Consider the following 15,309-nt stretch of genomic DNA (forward strand, 5'->3'; position numbering starts at 1 on the left):
TGACGCATGACTTGGTTCTCCTACTGTTTTTTTGAAAAACACAAACCTGTAAATGTTTTTCTCTAATTATACATCACTGAACATAATTTTCGAGATCAAGTCTGCGTTTCTCAACATCAGGTTACGGTACCTGCCGAAGCGGCGACCCACCGTCTTCAGTCAATTTAACTATCATTACAAAAGTTATTTAGAAACGTGGTTTCTTAGAATTAATTCAAATTTGTGAATTCACAAATTTGAATTGATTCTAAGAAACAACATTTCTCATAAACTTTTGTAATGATAGTTAAATTGACTAAAGACGGTGGGTCGCCGCTTCGGCAGGTACCGTAACCTGATGTTGATTGATTATCATTAGTGAATTCACAAATTTGCATCAATTCTAAGAAACAACGTTTCTCATAAACTTTTGTAATGATAGTTAATTTGACTGAAGGCGGTGGGTCGCAAGAAATATAATACATATTCATATCCGGCTGGGTATACACGTAATAGAACAATAATAGACAACTAGAATAAATTAACTAAATTAATAAATTATGTGATGGACATTCAGCACTACCCGGAGAGTCTTCAGCACCATTTCCTTCAACATTTTCTGAAAAAAAAACATGTTCCACGTTGTAATCTGTCTAAGCAACTCACCACAGTTTGATTCTTCAGATGCCTCCCGTCTGACAATTCTCACTGCATCGGATAGGCAGTTTTTCACTGCCATTACTTTTATGGTCTGAAATATTATTTGACTTTCAGCACTTTTTTTTCGAAATTTTTTCTTACCTCCGCGTCAGTCAACTTCTCTATCCTTCCATCAAAATCTTCAAGTTCTCCAAATCCTTTCTGATGACAGGGTTTGTACTCTGAAACATTAACACAGTTTTGTGTTAATTTCATGTAATCACTTACATCATTCACCTTGCCTTTTATAAAAACGCATGTACCCTTTGTCATCCAATTGGAATTCACCTGCACTCAAAATGCTGGAAAATAAATTTTAGTTACATAGGCGGTTGTTTTATTAGCTTACACTTCTTTCAGTTTATCCATCAGTGGGATTTGGAAGTTGATCACCAACCAAGCCGCGATGTTGATGAAGTTGTAAGTGGTGAGGGTAGCGCATGTGACGCAGGAAATTATTCTGAAAGAAATATATATTGAGTTAGTAGTACGGAAAATCCCTAACTTTTATTACTACCATTTTGAAACTGTGACTTAGATAATTGAGAAATAATTTTCCTTTTTTCACGGCAGTACGAAGGGTTACGTCGCGGAAACGCGTTCCGATTGCACAACGGTTGGCACGGTGCCAAAAAATACTTGACCATTTTTCGCACTGCTGTGTATTTGTTTCAAGCCCACTTTTTTCCGACTTCAGCTATTCGTCATTTTTAAATTATTTCCGATTTCCGCCTAGAGGATATCATTTTGAAAAATTTGTTCACGTATCGAATTTACTGATGTTTTGGAAGTTTTTTTTTGCAGAAAAGCTATTAGTTTCTACCAAAAAACGGAATTGAAAGCATATTTAGTCATTTTTAAGAGCTTTTTACAACAATAAAAACCAAAATCTTCTAAAAAATGACATTCTGCCGGAAAATGCTCCATTCTGCTTTCCGCCATCTGCCTTCCGCCATTTCAATAAACGTTTTCCGCTTAACTCTGCATTAAAAGTGAAAAATCTCTATGTCAAAATGTTCTGGACCGGTTATTCAGATTTTTCTCCCAGAAATTGGTGTTTCTAAAACATAAAAAGCTCTCAAAAACATTATTCGCTACTGTGTTCATATTCAGGGATTGAGGATGCCGTTATATTACAGTTTTCACGATTCTAGTCAGATGCTATATATATATATATATATATATATATTTAAGTAGAAAAATAACATACCTGAACCCTTTAAATATAATAGCTAGTATTCAAATAAAATCAGATATAATGCATATTGGTCGGCATCTAACCAGAAAGACGCCTGAAAAATAACTTTATATGTGTATACACAGAAAGCATGCTAGTACTCACCTCAAAAGTTTAGAAAGAAATAAAGAGGACAACAGTGGAATGGATAGATGAGTCGGCGTGCTAATCGGCGTCTCTCCTTTCCCCACGTTCTTTCGTGGCCTTCTTATCGAAAGAGACCGCGGTTTGTGTGGAAGAGTGTCTCCTGTTCTCTGTGTCTCTTGTTTCTAACTAGTTGGTCTCTCCATCACTCCGTACCCAATCCGCATCTACTCTTTAGGTTGCAAATTCTAACTGCTCCTTTTTGTAACTATTCTTTAGTTTCTACGAATTTTAAACATCTCAAAACACATTTTTAGCGCAATAGAAAGTTACATCAGTAGACACAAAAAACATGGTTCACAAACACTTGAAGGAACTGAATGTTTCGGAGACCACACTAACCTGGGAGATTCTCTGCAAAAACTGAAAAAACACGGCATTTTAGTAGAAGCAGCCTAATTTGATTCCAGGAGACAAAGAAAAGTTTCCAATTCTGTTGTGGCGTGAACTAGCATGGCCTAGCCTAGTGAACGTCCAACCCCGAGGTCACACGTGGCAAGAAGATCTGCCTATATAAGATGTAGAGAACTCTTAGTTGTTGATTCTCACCATGTAAATAAATGGTTTTATAATTCCCTTCTCCTCCACCAAAGGACATAACAGTGGCGATCAGGATGAGATCAACGAACCGACGCTCCGGGGACGCGCATGCCGGACGGGACCGTTGACTGGTGCGCACGGAGAAGGCCGAAGACAAGAGATCCCGGTGGACAACATCGACAACAAACCAGCGGTAAGAAGGGTTGGAGAGTGACGAGCTCGAGATCATGGGATCACCCGGAAGGAAGACACCGTTGAAGAACCAGCAGCAGCACCGAGTGAAGATGGATCGAGGTACTCGTGTACAACGATTTCGAATGGTAGATTTCGTGTGGAAGCTGTGAGATGCATAGGGAAATGACATCTGCTGAAGATCGTTGGCTGAAGATCAGAAGATCGAAGCAATGATGCGGACATGGGTCCAAAAGAAGAAATGCTGTGGAGTCTAGGCAGCGGCTGTCGTGGAAGAACCGAAGATGCAAGACAGTAGACAAACGAACTTTCATTGAAGAAAGGGAGGTGTTGTGGCGTGAACTAGCATGGCCTAGCCTAGTGAACGTCCAACCCCGAGGTCACACGTGGCAAGAAGATCTGCCTATATAAGATGTAGAGAACTCTTAGTTGTTGATTCTCACCATGTAAATAAATGGTTTTATAATTCCCTTCTCCTCCACCAAAGGACATAACAAATTCAATATGGTTTCTCGATACTACTTATTCGATTGAACAGTCTGTCGGTTTCAATCTGTTCCCAGTTTTTCATGCTCTCTTTAGTTTAACTCATACTGTTCTTACAAGGGAACCCCGAGACCATGCAAGTGTTTTTTTGGCAGAAACTTTCAGGAAAAGTTAAGAATAATCTGAAAAGATTATTCTGAAATTTTTGAAGTGCGCCAGTCACTATCAGCCGAGTTATGAGCTCTCAAAGTTTTGCTCTGATTTAACACAGAAAGCCTCATTGTCTGACTCGGAAACAGTTCCCAAAACATCTCTGCCCTCTAGATTCCTCGTTTTTGCATGGCTGGTTGGCAGAGGGGATGTGCGCTAAGATGGGAATCAAAGTGTTGGTAGTTCGTTTCCGCTATTGGTTTTAATTTTTGTTTTTCCTGAAAACACTTTTACCACCTTTTTGGGGTCTTCTTTTCTTTGTTTTCTAGTTTAATATATCACGAATATTCATATTTCGAAGTTTCAAAACAATTCATTTTTCTACCAAAAACTCGTAAATCTTGCATCCAGATGGTCAGCCCAGTTTTTTTTTAAATTCTTGGCTGCCTGGTGGTCGAAACGTCTCCGCCAATAGTGTGGTCGGAGGGGAAGAGAGTGTTTTACCTCTCCATTCGTCTGGGCCGCTGTCGTTTGTCGATGAAATGAGGGAGAGAGAGAGAAAGAGACGCTTTAAAGGCCCACACATAAGTGCGCCGCATGGGTCTCGTCACGGAGAAACGTTGTTCGTTGGTTCTCGGCAGAATGAAAGCGTTTTTCCACAATTTTTCAGCTGTGATTATGGATTTTAACTGCGAATTATGCAAAAAACTATTTCTTATTGTCCTGTATTCGGATAGGGGTTCAGTTTTCAGCCGAATTCCCTGAGTTTTACGCTGGAAACTACATTTCTACGGTGCTATATTCATGTTGTTATTGGAGAGGTGAGTTTTTCCATCAAATTTCAAATTCTGACAGCAGTCACAAATGAAAAAGTAATAAAATACCAAATCGTCTTCAGAATTTCTTGCTAATGATGAAAATGTTGTTAACTCCGGAATTCGAACGTGGAGCACTACAGTGGGTAACTACGTGGTGGTTCTGGCTCTTAAATTGAGAATAATTCAACCATTGCCACCCGTTGATACTCTAAGTAGTCAAAGTTCAGAATATATCCAGTGTTTGCATGAATTCATTGACTTCATTTTTCCAACGGGATGAAAGCGTTTTTTTCCACGATTTATTTGCTGTAATTACGAATTTAAATCAAGAAAAATGCAAAAACTATGGATTCTAGCTGTGTCATCGATTGGGCTATCAGTTTTCGACCGAATATCTCGAATTTTACGCGGACTAATACCAAAAATACGTAAGTTTTTTTCTCTAATTTCTAGTTTTGGAGACAGCAGCCACGAAAAAGAAAATATTTAACGCTGATCGTCTCGGAAAAGTATAAAATGGTTCAGTTATGTTGTTATCTCCGGTATTCGAACGTGGAGCACTACAGTGGGTAACTACGTGGTGATTCTAGCTCTCAAATTGAGAACAATTCGACCACTGCCACCCGTTGATACTCTAAGTAGTCAGAGTTCAGCATATATCCAGTTTTTACATGGATTTCGGAGAGAATAGGCATTATCTGCACTCATTGACTTCATTTTGCCTATCAGATTTATCTCTCCAAGAATTTCAAATGTTACGATAATGTTTTTAAGTAGCAGAAATTCGAGTGCTGAAAGAAGTGAAGATAAACACATTATTTTCAAAGTTACATGTTTATTATGATTTTTTGTTCAATTAATTAGAAACAAAATTGTATAAAAAATTAAAACATATAAAATGATGGGTTCTCTACCAACTTCTTCTCCGAAACCTTCTTGAGCGGTTTTCCTCTCTCTTTCAATGAAGCCATGCCGGTTGAGCCACTCGGTGATGCCACGTTGACATAGGACGGTGACTCGTCTTGGCCCTCATCCAACTCATATCCACGACAGGAATGTCCCAGGGGATGGCATCAAGACGGGAGCTCTGGTAATTTACAGGATGGTAGCTGACTTGTTTTGTGCCTGACTATACCTTTCGTGACTCAAAGAGGAGCTGGAGTCAGTTGAGTCCGACTCCCGATCACTCAGACAACTGGGAGTTCATCCAATCATTGATCCAGTTAGAAGAAAGTGACAAAACTCTGAAAATTCAAAATAAGAATAGTGAAATAAACTGCTAACTGAATTTCAGAGATGACAATCAAAAGAATAGACCCACAGAAATTTCTTGGCCGTTCTTTTTTCTCTGTTTTTTTTTCAGATTCGAAGAACAAAGCATCAACATTTGCTTATATGAAATAGGCGCCGAGTTATGCGAATGAGTCATTTTCAAATGATATTCGCTTCTGCTTCAAAATAGAATTTTCGAGAGAAAGTTAAGCATTTTCTGGTGGGACATCCGGATAGACTGACATCTGGTGTGGACAAACACAATTACCGTAAATACTGTATTATAACGGAATACTGTATAATCTCGGTGTATTTTCTTGATTCTGATTAGAAGCAGCGTGATAAGTGACTTCTTGATAAGGAAATTGAGCGTCCAAAATAGTTTTTCCGTTTAATTTTAAGGAGTTTCTGAAACCACAAAATTTCTCTCGGAAGGAGTTGAAAAATATAACGGCATGCCGTTATAATACAGTATTTACGGTATATCTAGTGATTACAGAGAATACTGGAACGTGAAAGGACTGGTCAAATAGGAAAAAGTCTAGCTCTTGTTTGTCATCTGAAATCCAACTCATTCTTGCTAATTGTTGCTGATTCATAATCAAAAAACATGAAAAAGTGAGTAAAAGTTGGAAACCAAAGATTTTAGGTTGAAAAAATCGTTTTTTTTTAATTTTGGATTTCACATGGCGGGGCATAAATATGGATACGTCATTTTCACCAGTGACTCACCTCCATAATTTCCACAATTATGAGAAGATGAATATAGTATTCCAAAATAATCAATTAGCTAATTTTGACGGTATCTATTCAGTAAGACACCTGAAAAAATATTAATGTTAACAACAACTAATTCAAAAATTTAACAACTCACCTGATATCCAATCAATATGAAATTTGAGCTTCTAAAAAAATTAATAAATTGTTTGTCGAACATCCATACTGTAGGAATTCTGAAAATGTATCTTTTGAGTATTATCAATAGAAATAGGACTATTCACCATGATGATCTAAGAGAAGACTGAAGGAATAGCGGTGACAATGGTTTCTGGCGCCGTCTAACTCTCTCGCGTATATTATTTCTCTATGCTCTCTCCAAATTGTTTATAACAAAAATCTAGAAAGCGTTCTAAGTTCAGAGACAAAGAGTGTTTCCCTATCGTTTCTGTGTTTTCCACAATACATTCAGATTTTTTCGATAGAGCATCGCTGGGAGAAGTTGAGTCATCCTACACGATGGAGTCTTACTTTCTTAGTTACTTAGTCGGTTCGTTCTTAACTCAGTTGGTGTGGGCGCGGATCACAGCTATCTATTTTTTCCGATCTTTGGCGATTGTGCTCCAAGGTTCGATCAATTGAGTTCCTTGTCGCACTGAGATTTCTTTCTTCAGGGAGTCGGCCCATCGCATTCCTGGTCTTCCTACTAGTCTTTTCTCATTTCTGGGTCTCCATTCTTGAAGTAGCTTTGTCCATCGATTGTTTTTTCTTCTCATCACGAACCTAATTTTTGTTTCGTTATGAAGACAAGAAGGTCTTTCACTTGGGATATCCTCCTTATGTCTTCTCGGTGGAGGCTTTTCTCTCGCTGTTCCGTGAGGGTAATTCCGACGAGTTTACGTTCCAGTGTAGCATGTGTTATTCTTACTCTTTCGGATAGAGCTTTCGTGAAAGTCTATGTTTCTGATCCATATGTAAACGCGGGGAGAACAATGGAGTCAAAAACTTGCGCTCGGATTTTTGGACATGTCAAGGCATCTGTTGTGTTTTTGATGTTGTTGAGTGCCGCCCATGCTGTTCTTCGTCTTCTGTGTATTTCTGGCTCTAGGTCGTTTTTGTATTGAGCAGTCTTCCCAAGTATACGTGTTCCTCAACCTCTTCAATTGCTATCATGGTGTTGTTTTTTCTGATATTTATTTGGTGACTTGACGCAATTTCTTTTTTCAGAACTTTTGTTTTACTGGCGTTTATTTCCAGAGCGACTGTTTCACATCTGTTTACCAGCTCTTGCAGCACATTTTCCGCTATTTGTGGAGTTTTCAAGATTAGAATGATATCGTCGGCGAATCGTAGGTGTGTTAGGTTTCTGCCGTTTATTCTGATACCAGTGGAGTTATTGTAGTCTTCTTTGTCTCCTTCTAGATTTGACCTTGACATTCCGCTGAAAGCCGAAACAAGCAGAAAACAAGTTTGGTGATATGGGGTCACCTTGCGTGCATTTAGCGTCGCTTTTCTCGTGCAGGAGGCAGGTATCCGATACGATGATTCACTATCTTTATCTCTTTTATTTTTGGCATAAGTGATTTATTACTGACAAATCCTACTCCGCCAGATACCGAAGAGTCGTTGCATTTTCCCAGTATCACGCCGGTTCCGTCCCGATTTGTTAGATGCACTTCTGCGGATCTTTTTGTCTCCGAGAGTCCAATAATGTCGTATTTAATGCGATTTGTCTCTTCGAAAAGTTCTGCAAGTCTGTTGTCTGTAGCCACAGACCTGCAGTTAATTGTGCATATCCCTAGATCGGTTTTTTTCTGGTTTTTGGCCGGGTTAACTTTGTCCTTTTTTCGAATGGTAGGCGTCCATAACTCAGAGATTTGATCGCCTCTCTCGACGTGCTACTGCATCTACCGTAACAGTAGCAGTGGTCGAGTGCGGACTGCTGATGCTTGTAAAAATGGAATGGTGACTTTCCGAAAACGTGAAAAGAGGTGTTTGGAGTTCTATAGCGAAGGATTCCTATGTCGCATAGATCTCTCCCGTCTTCCGTTGTCTGTGAGTTGCAAAAATAAAATATTTTCGTTAGAAAAATAGTAGTTTTGTTCTCTGACTTCTTTATCTTCAATCAGGGAGTAACCTATTCCAAGACTGAACAGAATATGCTATTTGGTTAGAGACAGAATGATGCTTCTGAAGAAAAAACATATATATCATCTTATCTGGTTTTCTGATACGACCACCCTTCGACGTTTCGTCCAGTTTCTCTACTCCAATCCGTTTTTCCAATCCGGCCCCAGGCATGCAGGAGCGAGAACATCGGATGCAAAGGTTTGAAAAGGGAAGATAGGAAGGCAGTGCCTGTGGGAAGTTACAATAGACCGAGATTTAGTCTCAGATACCCCCCATCATTCTTACCCCAAACTTTACTGGTTAGGCTACCTCAGGTGATCTGCGAGCGGTACGCAAATAATAGCCAGAGGGACAGGTGAAAGCGAGTCATCAATCATAAATGTGAAAAAGTTGGCCAGTGTTCTCATTGTTCTTCACTCGACTTGACAGCCATCTGTCACTTATCTTTCTGGGAAATCGAATAGAGGATGACGAATAGCCCCCGCCACCAGTCCAAATGAGGTCAGACTGGTAGAATACAGTCAGTTATCCCTTTCACTCCCGCAACCGAGCAGTCCACTCTTTTCCCATGCCCTTTCTTAAGATAACATAAAATAGATAGACACTGTCCTATAGTCTCATTACTTTTAACACAAACCACCTGCTTACTTATCTCCATGGGAAATCATTTTTTATGTCTTCCTTTCTAGACTCCTCCCACTGTCCCCAGTCTCCTCACATTATCTTCTTGGCTCAGTCGTCCACTATCTCGCCGTACTGGATGGTGACTCATCTATCTTATATTTTTTTCTGGCCATCTATGAGATATCCCCATTACCATGATTTATCTCGTACTTATATCCCCTATTTTCCCGCTAAGTTTGCAAATTAGTGTTTTCTTTTTCAGTGCTGATGTGAAGCGGATGAAGAGGAAACGAACCGTCGTGAAGGATGCGGAGTGGTTCAGTGCGAGATGCGGTTAGCAAGTTAGCGAAAAACGGTGAGTTAGGTTTTTTAGATGCTTATCATAGAAATTTTACTCTAAGAATGAATTCTAAGTAAATAGACAGTTTTGGACGTTTCGTCGTGATATGTTATTCGGCGGATGCTGGTGGGTCGGGTCCTTCGGGATTTACCATAGCTGAAGTTGGATACTTATCATAGAAATTTTACTTTAAGAATGAATTCTAAGTAAATAGACAGTTTTGGACTTTTCGTCGTGATATGTTAATTGGCGGATGCTGGTGGGTCGGGTCCTTCGGGATTTACCATAGCTGAAGTTGGATACTTATCACAGAAATTTTACCCTAAGAATGAATTCTAAGTAAACAGACACTTCTGGACGTTTTGTCGTGATATGTTATTTGGCGGATGCTGGTGGGTCGGGTCCTTCGGGATTTACCATAGCTGAAGTTGGATACTTATCATAGAAATTTTACTTTAAGAATGAATTCTAAGTAAATAGACAGTTTTGGACTTTTCGTCGTGATATGTTATTCGGCGGATGCTGGTGGGTCGGGTCCTTCGGGATTTACCATAGCTGAAGTTGGATACTTATCATAGAAATTTTACTTTAAGAATGAATTCTAAGTAAATAGACAGTTTTGGACTTTTCGTCGTGATATGTTATTCGGCGGATGCTGGTGGGTCGGGTCCTTCGGGATTTACCATAGCTGAAGTTGGATACTTATCATAGAAATTTTACTTTAAGAATGAATTCTAAGTAAATAGACACTTCTGGACGTTTTGTCGTGATATGTTATTTGGCGGATGCTGGTGGGTCGGGTCCTTCGGGATTTACCATAGCTGAAGTTGGATACTTATCATAGAAATTTTACTTTAAGAATGAATTCTAAGTAAATAGACACTTCTGGACGTTTCGTCGTGATATGTTATTCGGCGGATGCTGGTGGGTCGGGTCCTTCGGGATTTACCATAGCTGAAGTTGGATACTTATCATAGAAATTTTACCCTAAGAATGAATTCTAAGTAAATAGACAGTTTTGGACTTTTCGTCGTGATATGTTATTCGGCGGATGCTGGTGGGTCGGGTCCTTCGGGATTTACCATAGCTGAAGTTGGATACTTATCATAGAAAATTTACTTTAAGAATGAATTCTAAGTAAATAGACAGTTTTGGACGTTTCGTCGTGATATGTTATTCGGCGGATGCTGGTGGGTCGGGTCCTTCGGGATTTACCATAGCTGAAGTTGGATACTTATCATAGAAATTTTACCCTAAGAATGAATTCTAAGTAAATAGACAGTTTTGGACTTTTCGTCGTGATATGTTATTCGGCGGATGCTGGTGGGTCGGGTCCTTCGGGATTTACCATAGCTGAAGTTGGATACTTATCATAGAAATTTTACTTTAAGAATGAATTCTAAGTAAATAGACAGTTTTGGACTTTTCGTCGTGATATGTTATTCGGCGGATGCTGGTGGGTCGGGTCCTTCGGGATTTACCATAGCTGAAGTTGGGTACTTATCATAGAAATTTTACCTTAAGAATGAATTCTAAGTAAATAGACAGTTTTGGACGTTTTGTCGTGATATGTTATTCGGCGGATGCTGGTGGGTCGGGTCCTTCGGGATTTACCATAGCTGAAGTTGGATACTTATCATAGAAATTTTACCTTAAGAATGAATTCTAAGTAAATAGACAGTTTTGGACTTTTCGTCGTGATATGTTATTCGGCGGATGCTGGTGGGTCGGGTCCTTCGGGATTTACCATAGCTGAAGTTGGATACTTATCATAGAAATTTTACTTTAAGAATGAATTCTAAGTAAATAGACAGTTTTGGACTTTTCGTCGTGATATGTTATTCGGCGGATGCTGGTGGGTCGGGTCCTTCGGGATTTACCATAGCTGAAGTTGGATACTTATCATAGAAATTTTACCTTAAGAATGAATTCTAAGTAAATAGACAGTTTTGGACGTTTTGTCGTGATATGTTATTCGGCGGATGCTGGTGGGTCGGGTCCTTCGGGATTTACCATAGCTGAAGTTGGATACTTATCATAGAAATTTTACTTTAAGAATGAATTCTAAGTAAATAGACACTTCTGGACGTTTTGTCGTGATATGTTATTTGGCGGATGCTGGTGGGTCGGGTCCTTCGGGATTTACCATAGCTGAAGTTGTATACTTATCATAGAAATTTTACTTTAAGAATGAATTCTAAGTAAATAGACAGTTTTGGACGTTTCGTCGTGATATGTTATTCGGCGGATGCTGGTGGGTCGGGTCCTTCGGGATTTACCATAGCTGAAGTTGGATACTTATCATAGAAATTTTACTTTAAGAATGAATTCTAAGTAAATAGACACTTCTGGACGTTTTGTCGTGATATGTTATTTGGCGGATGCTGGTGGGTCGGGTCCTTTGAAATTTACCATAGCTGAAGTTGGATACTAATCACAGAAATTTTACTTTAAGAATGGATTCTAAGTAAATAGACACTTCTGGACGTTTTGTCGTGATATGTTATTCGGCGGATGCTGGTGGGTCGGGTCCTTTGAAATTTACCATAGCTGAAGTTGGATACTAATCACAGAAATTTTACTTTAAGAATGGATTCTAAGTAAATAGACACTTCTGGACGTTTTGTCGTGATATGTTATTTGGCGGATGCTGGTGGGTCGGGTCCTTTGAAATTTACCATAGCTGAAGTTGGATACTTATCATAGAAATTTTACTTTAGGAATGAATTCTAAGTAAATAGACACTTCTGGACGTTTTGTCGTGATATGTTATTTGGCGGATGCTGGTGGGTCGGGTCCTTCGGGATTTACCATAGCTGAAGTTGGATACTTATCATAGAAATTTTACTTTAAGAATGAATTCTAAGTAAATAGACAGTTTTGGACTTTTCGTCGTGATATGTTATTCGGCGGATGCTGGTGGGTCGGGTCCTTCGGGATTTACCATAGCTGAAGTTGTATACTTATCATAGAAATTTTACTTTAAGAATGAATTCTAAGTAAATAGACAGTTTTGGACGTTTCGTCGTGATATGTTATTCGGCGGATGCTGGTGGGTCGGGTCCTTCGGGATTTACCATAGCTGAAGTTGGATACTTATCATAGAAATTTTACTTTAAGAATGAATTCTAAGTAAATAGACACTTCTGGACGTTTTGTCGTGATATGTTATTTGGCGGATGCTGGTGGGTCGGGTCCTTTGAAATTTACCATAGCTGAAGTTGGATACTAATCACAGAAATTTTACTTTAAGAATGGATTCTAAGTAAATAGACACTTCTGGACGTTTTGTCGTGATATGTTATTCGGCGGATGCTGGTGGGTCGGGTCCTTTGAAATTTACCATAGCTGAAGTTGGATACTAATCACAGAAATTTTACTTTAAGAATGGATTCTAAGTAAATAGACACTTCTGGACGTTTTGTCGTGATATGTTATTTGGCGGATGCTGGTGGGTCGGGTCCTTTGAAATTTACCATAGCTGAAGTTGGATACTTATCATAGAAATTTTACTTTAGGAATGAATTCTAAGTAAATAGACACTTCTGGACGTTTTGTCGTGATATGTTATTTGGCGGATGCTGGTGGGTCGGGTCCTTCGGGATTTACCATAGCTGAAGTTGGATACTAATCACAGAAATTTTACTTTAAGAATGGATTCTAAGTAAATAGACACTTCTGGACGTTTTGTCGTGATATGTTATTTGGCGGATGCTGGTGGGTCGGGTCCTTCGGGATTTACCATAGCTGAAGTTGGATACTAATCACAGAAATTTTACTTTAAGAATGGATTCTAAGTAAATAGACACTTCTGGACGTTTTGTCGTGATATGTTATTTGGCGGATGCTGGTGGGTCGGGTCCTTCGGGATTTACCATAGCTGAAGTTGGATACTTATCACAGAAATTTTACTTTAGGAATGAATTCTAAGTAAATAGACACTTCTGGACGTTTTGTCGTGATATGTTATTTGGCGGATGCTGGTGGGTCGGGTCCTTCGGGATTTACCATAGCTGAAGTTGGATACTAATCACAGAAATTTTAGTTTAGGAATGAATTCTAAGTAAATAGACACTTCTGGACGTTTTGTCGTGATATGTTATTTGGCGGATGCTGGTGGGTCGGGTCCTTCGGGATTTACCATAGCTGAAGTTGGATACTTATCACAGAAATTTTACTTTAAGAATGAATTCTAAGTAAACATATATTTTTGGACGTTTCGTCGTGATATGTTATTTGGCGGATGCTGGTGGGTCGGGTCCTTCGGGATTTACCATAGCTGAAGTTGGATACTTATCATAGAAATTTTACTATAAGAATGAATTCTAAGTAAATAGACACTTTTGGACGTTTCGTCGTGATATGTTATTTGGCGGATTCTGGTGGGTCGGGTCCTTCGGGATTTACCATAGCTGAAGTTGGATACTTATCATAGAAATTTTACTTTAAGAATGAATTCTAAGTAAATAGACACTTTTGGACGTTTTGTCGTGATATGTTATTTGGCGGATGCTGGTGGGTCGGGTCCTTCGGGATTTACCATAGCTGAAGTTGGATACTTATCATAGAAATTTTACTTTAGGAATGAATTCTAAGTAAATAGACACTTTTGGACGTTTCGTCGTGATATGCTATTTGGCAGATGCTGGTGGGTCGGGTCCTTCGGGATTTACCATAGCTGAAGTTGGATACTTATCATAGAAATTTTACTTTAGGAATGAATTCTAAGTAAACATATATTTTTGGACGTTTCGTCGTGATATGTTATTCGGCGGATGCTGGTGGGTCGGGTCCTTCGGGATTTACCATAGCTGAAGTTGGATACTTATCATAGAAATTTTACTTTAAGAATGAATTCTAAGTAAATAGACACTTTTGGACGTTTCGTCGTGATATGTTATTTGGCGGATGCTGGTGGGTCGGGTCCTTCGGGATTTACCATAGCTGAAGTTGGATACTTATCATAGAAATTTTACTTTAAGAATGAATTCTAAGTAAACATATATTTTTGGACGTTTCGTCGTGATATGTTATTTGGCGGATGCTGGTGGGTCGGGTCCTTCGGGATTTACCATAGCTGAAGTTGGATACTTATCATAGAAATTTTACTTTAGGAATGAATTCTAAGTAAACATATATTTTTGGACGTTTCGTCGTGATATGTTATTTGGCGGATGCTGGTGGGTCGGGTCCTTCGGGATTTACCATAGCTGAAGTTGGATACTTATCATAGAAATTTTACTTTAGGAATGAATTCTAAGTAAATAGACACTTTTGGACGTTTCGTCGTGATATGTTATTTGGCGGATGCTGGTGGGTCGGGTCCTTCGGGATTTACCATAGCTGAAGTTGGATACTTATCATAGAAATTTTACTTTAAGAATGAATTCTAAGTAAATAGACACTTTTGGACGTTTCGTCGTGATATGTTATTTGGCGGATGCTGGTGGGTCGGGTCCTTCGGGATTTACCATAGCTGAAGTTGGATACTTATCATAGAAATTTTACTTTAGGAATGAATTCTAAGTAAACATATATTTTTGGACGTTTCGTCGTGATATGTTATTTGGCGGATGCTGGTGGGTCGGGTCCTTCGGGATTTACCATAGCTGAAGTTGGATACTTATCATAGAAATTTTACTTTAAGAATGAATTCTAAGTAAACATATATTTTTGGACGTTTCGTCGTGATATGTTATTTGGCGGATGCTGGTGGGTCGGGTCCTTCGGGATTTACCATAGCTGAAGTTGGATACTTATCATAGAAATTTTACTTTAAGAATGAATTCTAAGTAAATAGACACTTTTGGACGTTTCGTCGTGATATGTTATTTGGCGGATGCTGGTGGGTCGGGTCCTTCGGGATTTACCATAGCTGAAGTTGGATACTTATCATAGAAATTTTACTTTAAGAATGAATTCTAAGTAAATAGACACTTTTGGACGTTTTGTCGTGATATGTTATTTGGCGGATGCTGGTG

The 15,309-nt window shown here is 39.0% G+C and overlaps 1 protein-coding gene across 1 annotated transcript; it reads right to left on the reverse strand.

Moving 5' to 3' along the window:
- Nucleotides 1-524: 524 nt before the first annotated feature.
- GCK72_026175 (uncharacterized protein) lies at nt 525-3,016 on the reverse strand (the record flags this gene model as incomplete). The annotated part of the gene is made up of 6 exons (XM_053736708.1): nt 525-598; nt 646-730; nt 781-860; nt 916-980; nt 1,028-1,138; nt 2,850-3,016. The coding sequence occupies 6 exons, from the start codon at nt 3,014-3,016 to the stop codon at nt 525-527; spliced, it is 582 nt and encodes a 193-aa protein (XP_053580274.1).
- Nucleotides 3,017-15,309: the final 12,293 nt, after the last annotated feature.

This window comes from Caenorhabditis remanei, chromosome X (assembly GCF_010183535.1).
Source record: "Caenorhabditis remanei strain PX506 chromosome X, whole genome shotgun sequence".
NCBI lineage: Eukaryota > Metazoa > Nematoda > Chromadorea > Rhabditida > Rhabditidae > Caenorhabditis > Caenorhabditis remanei.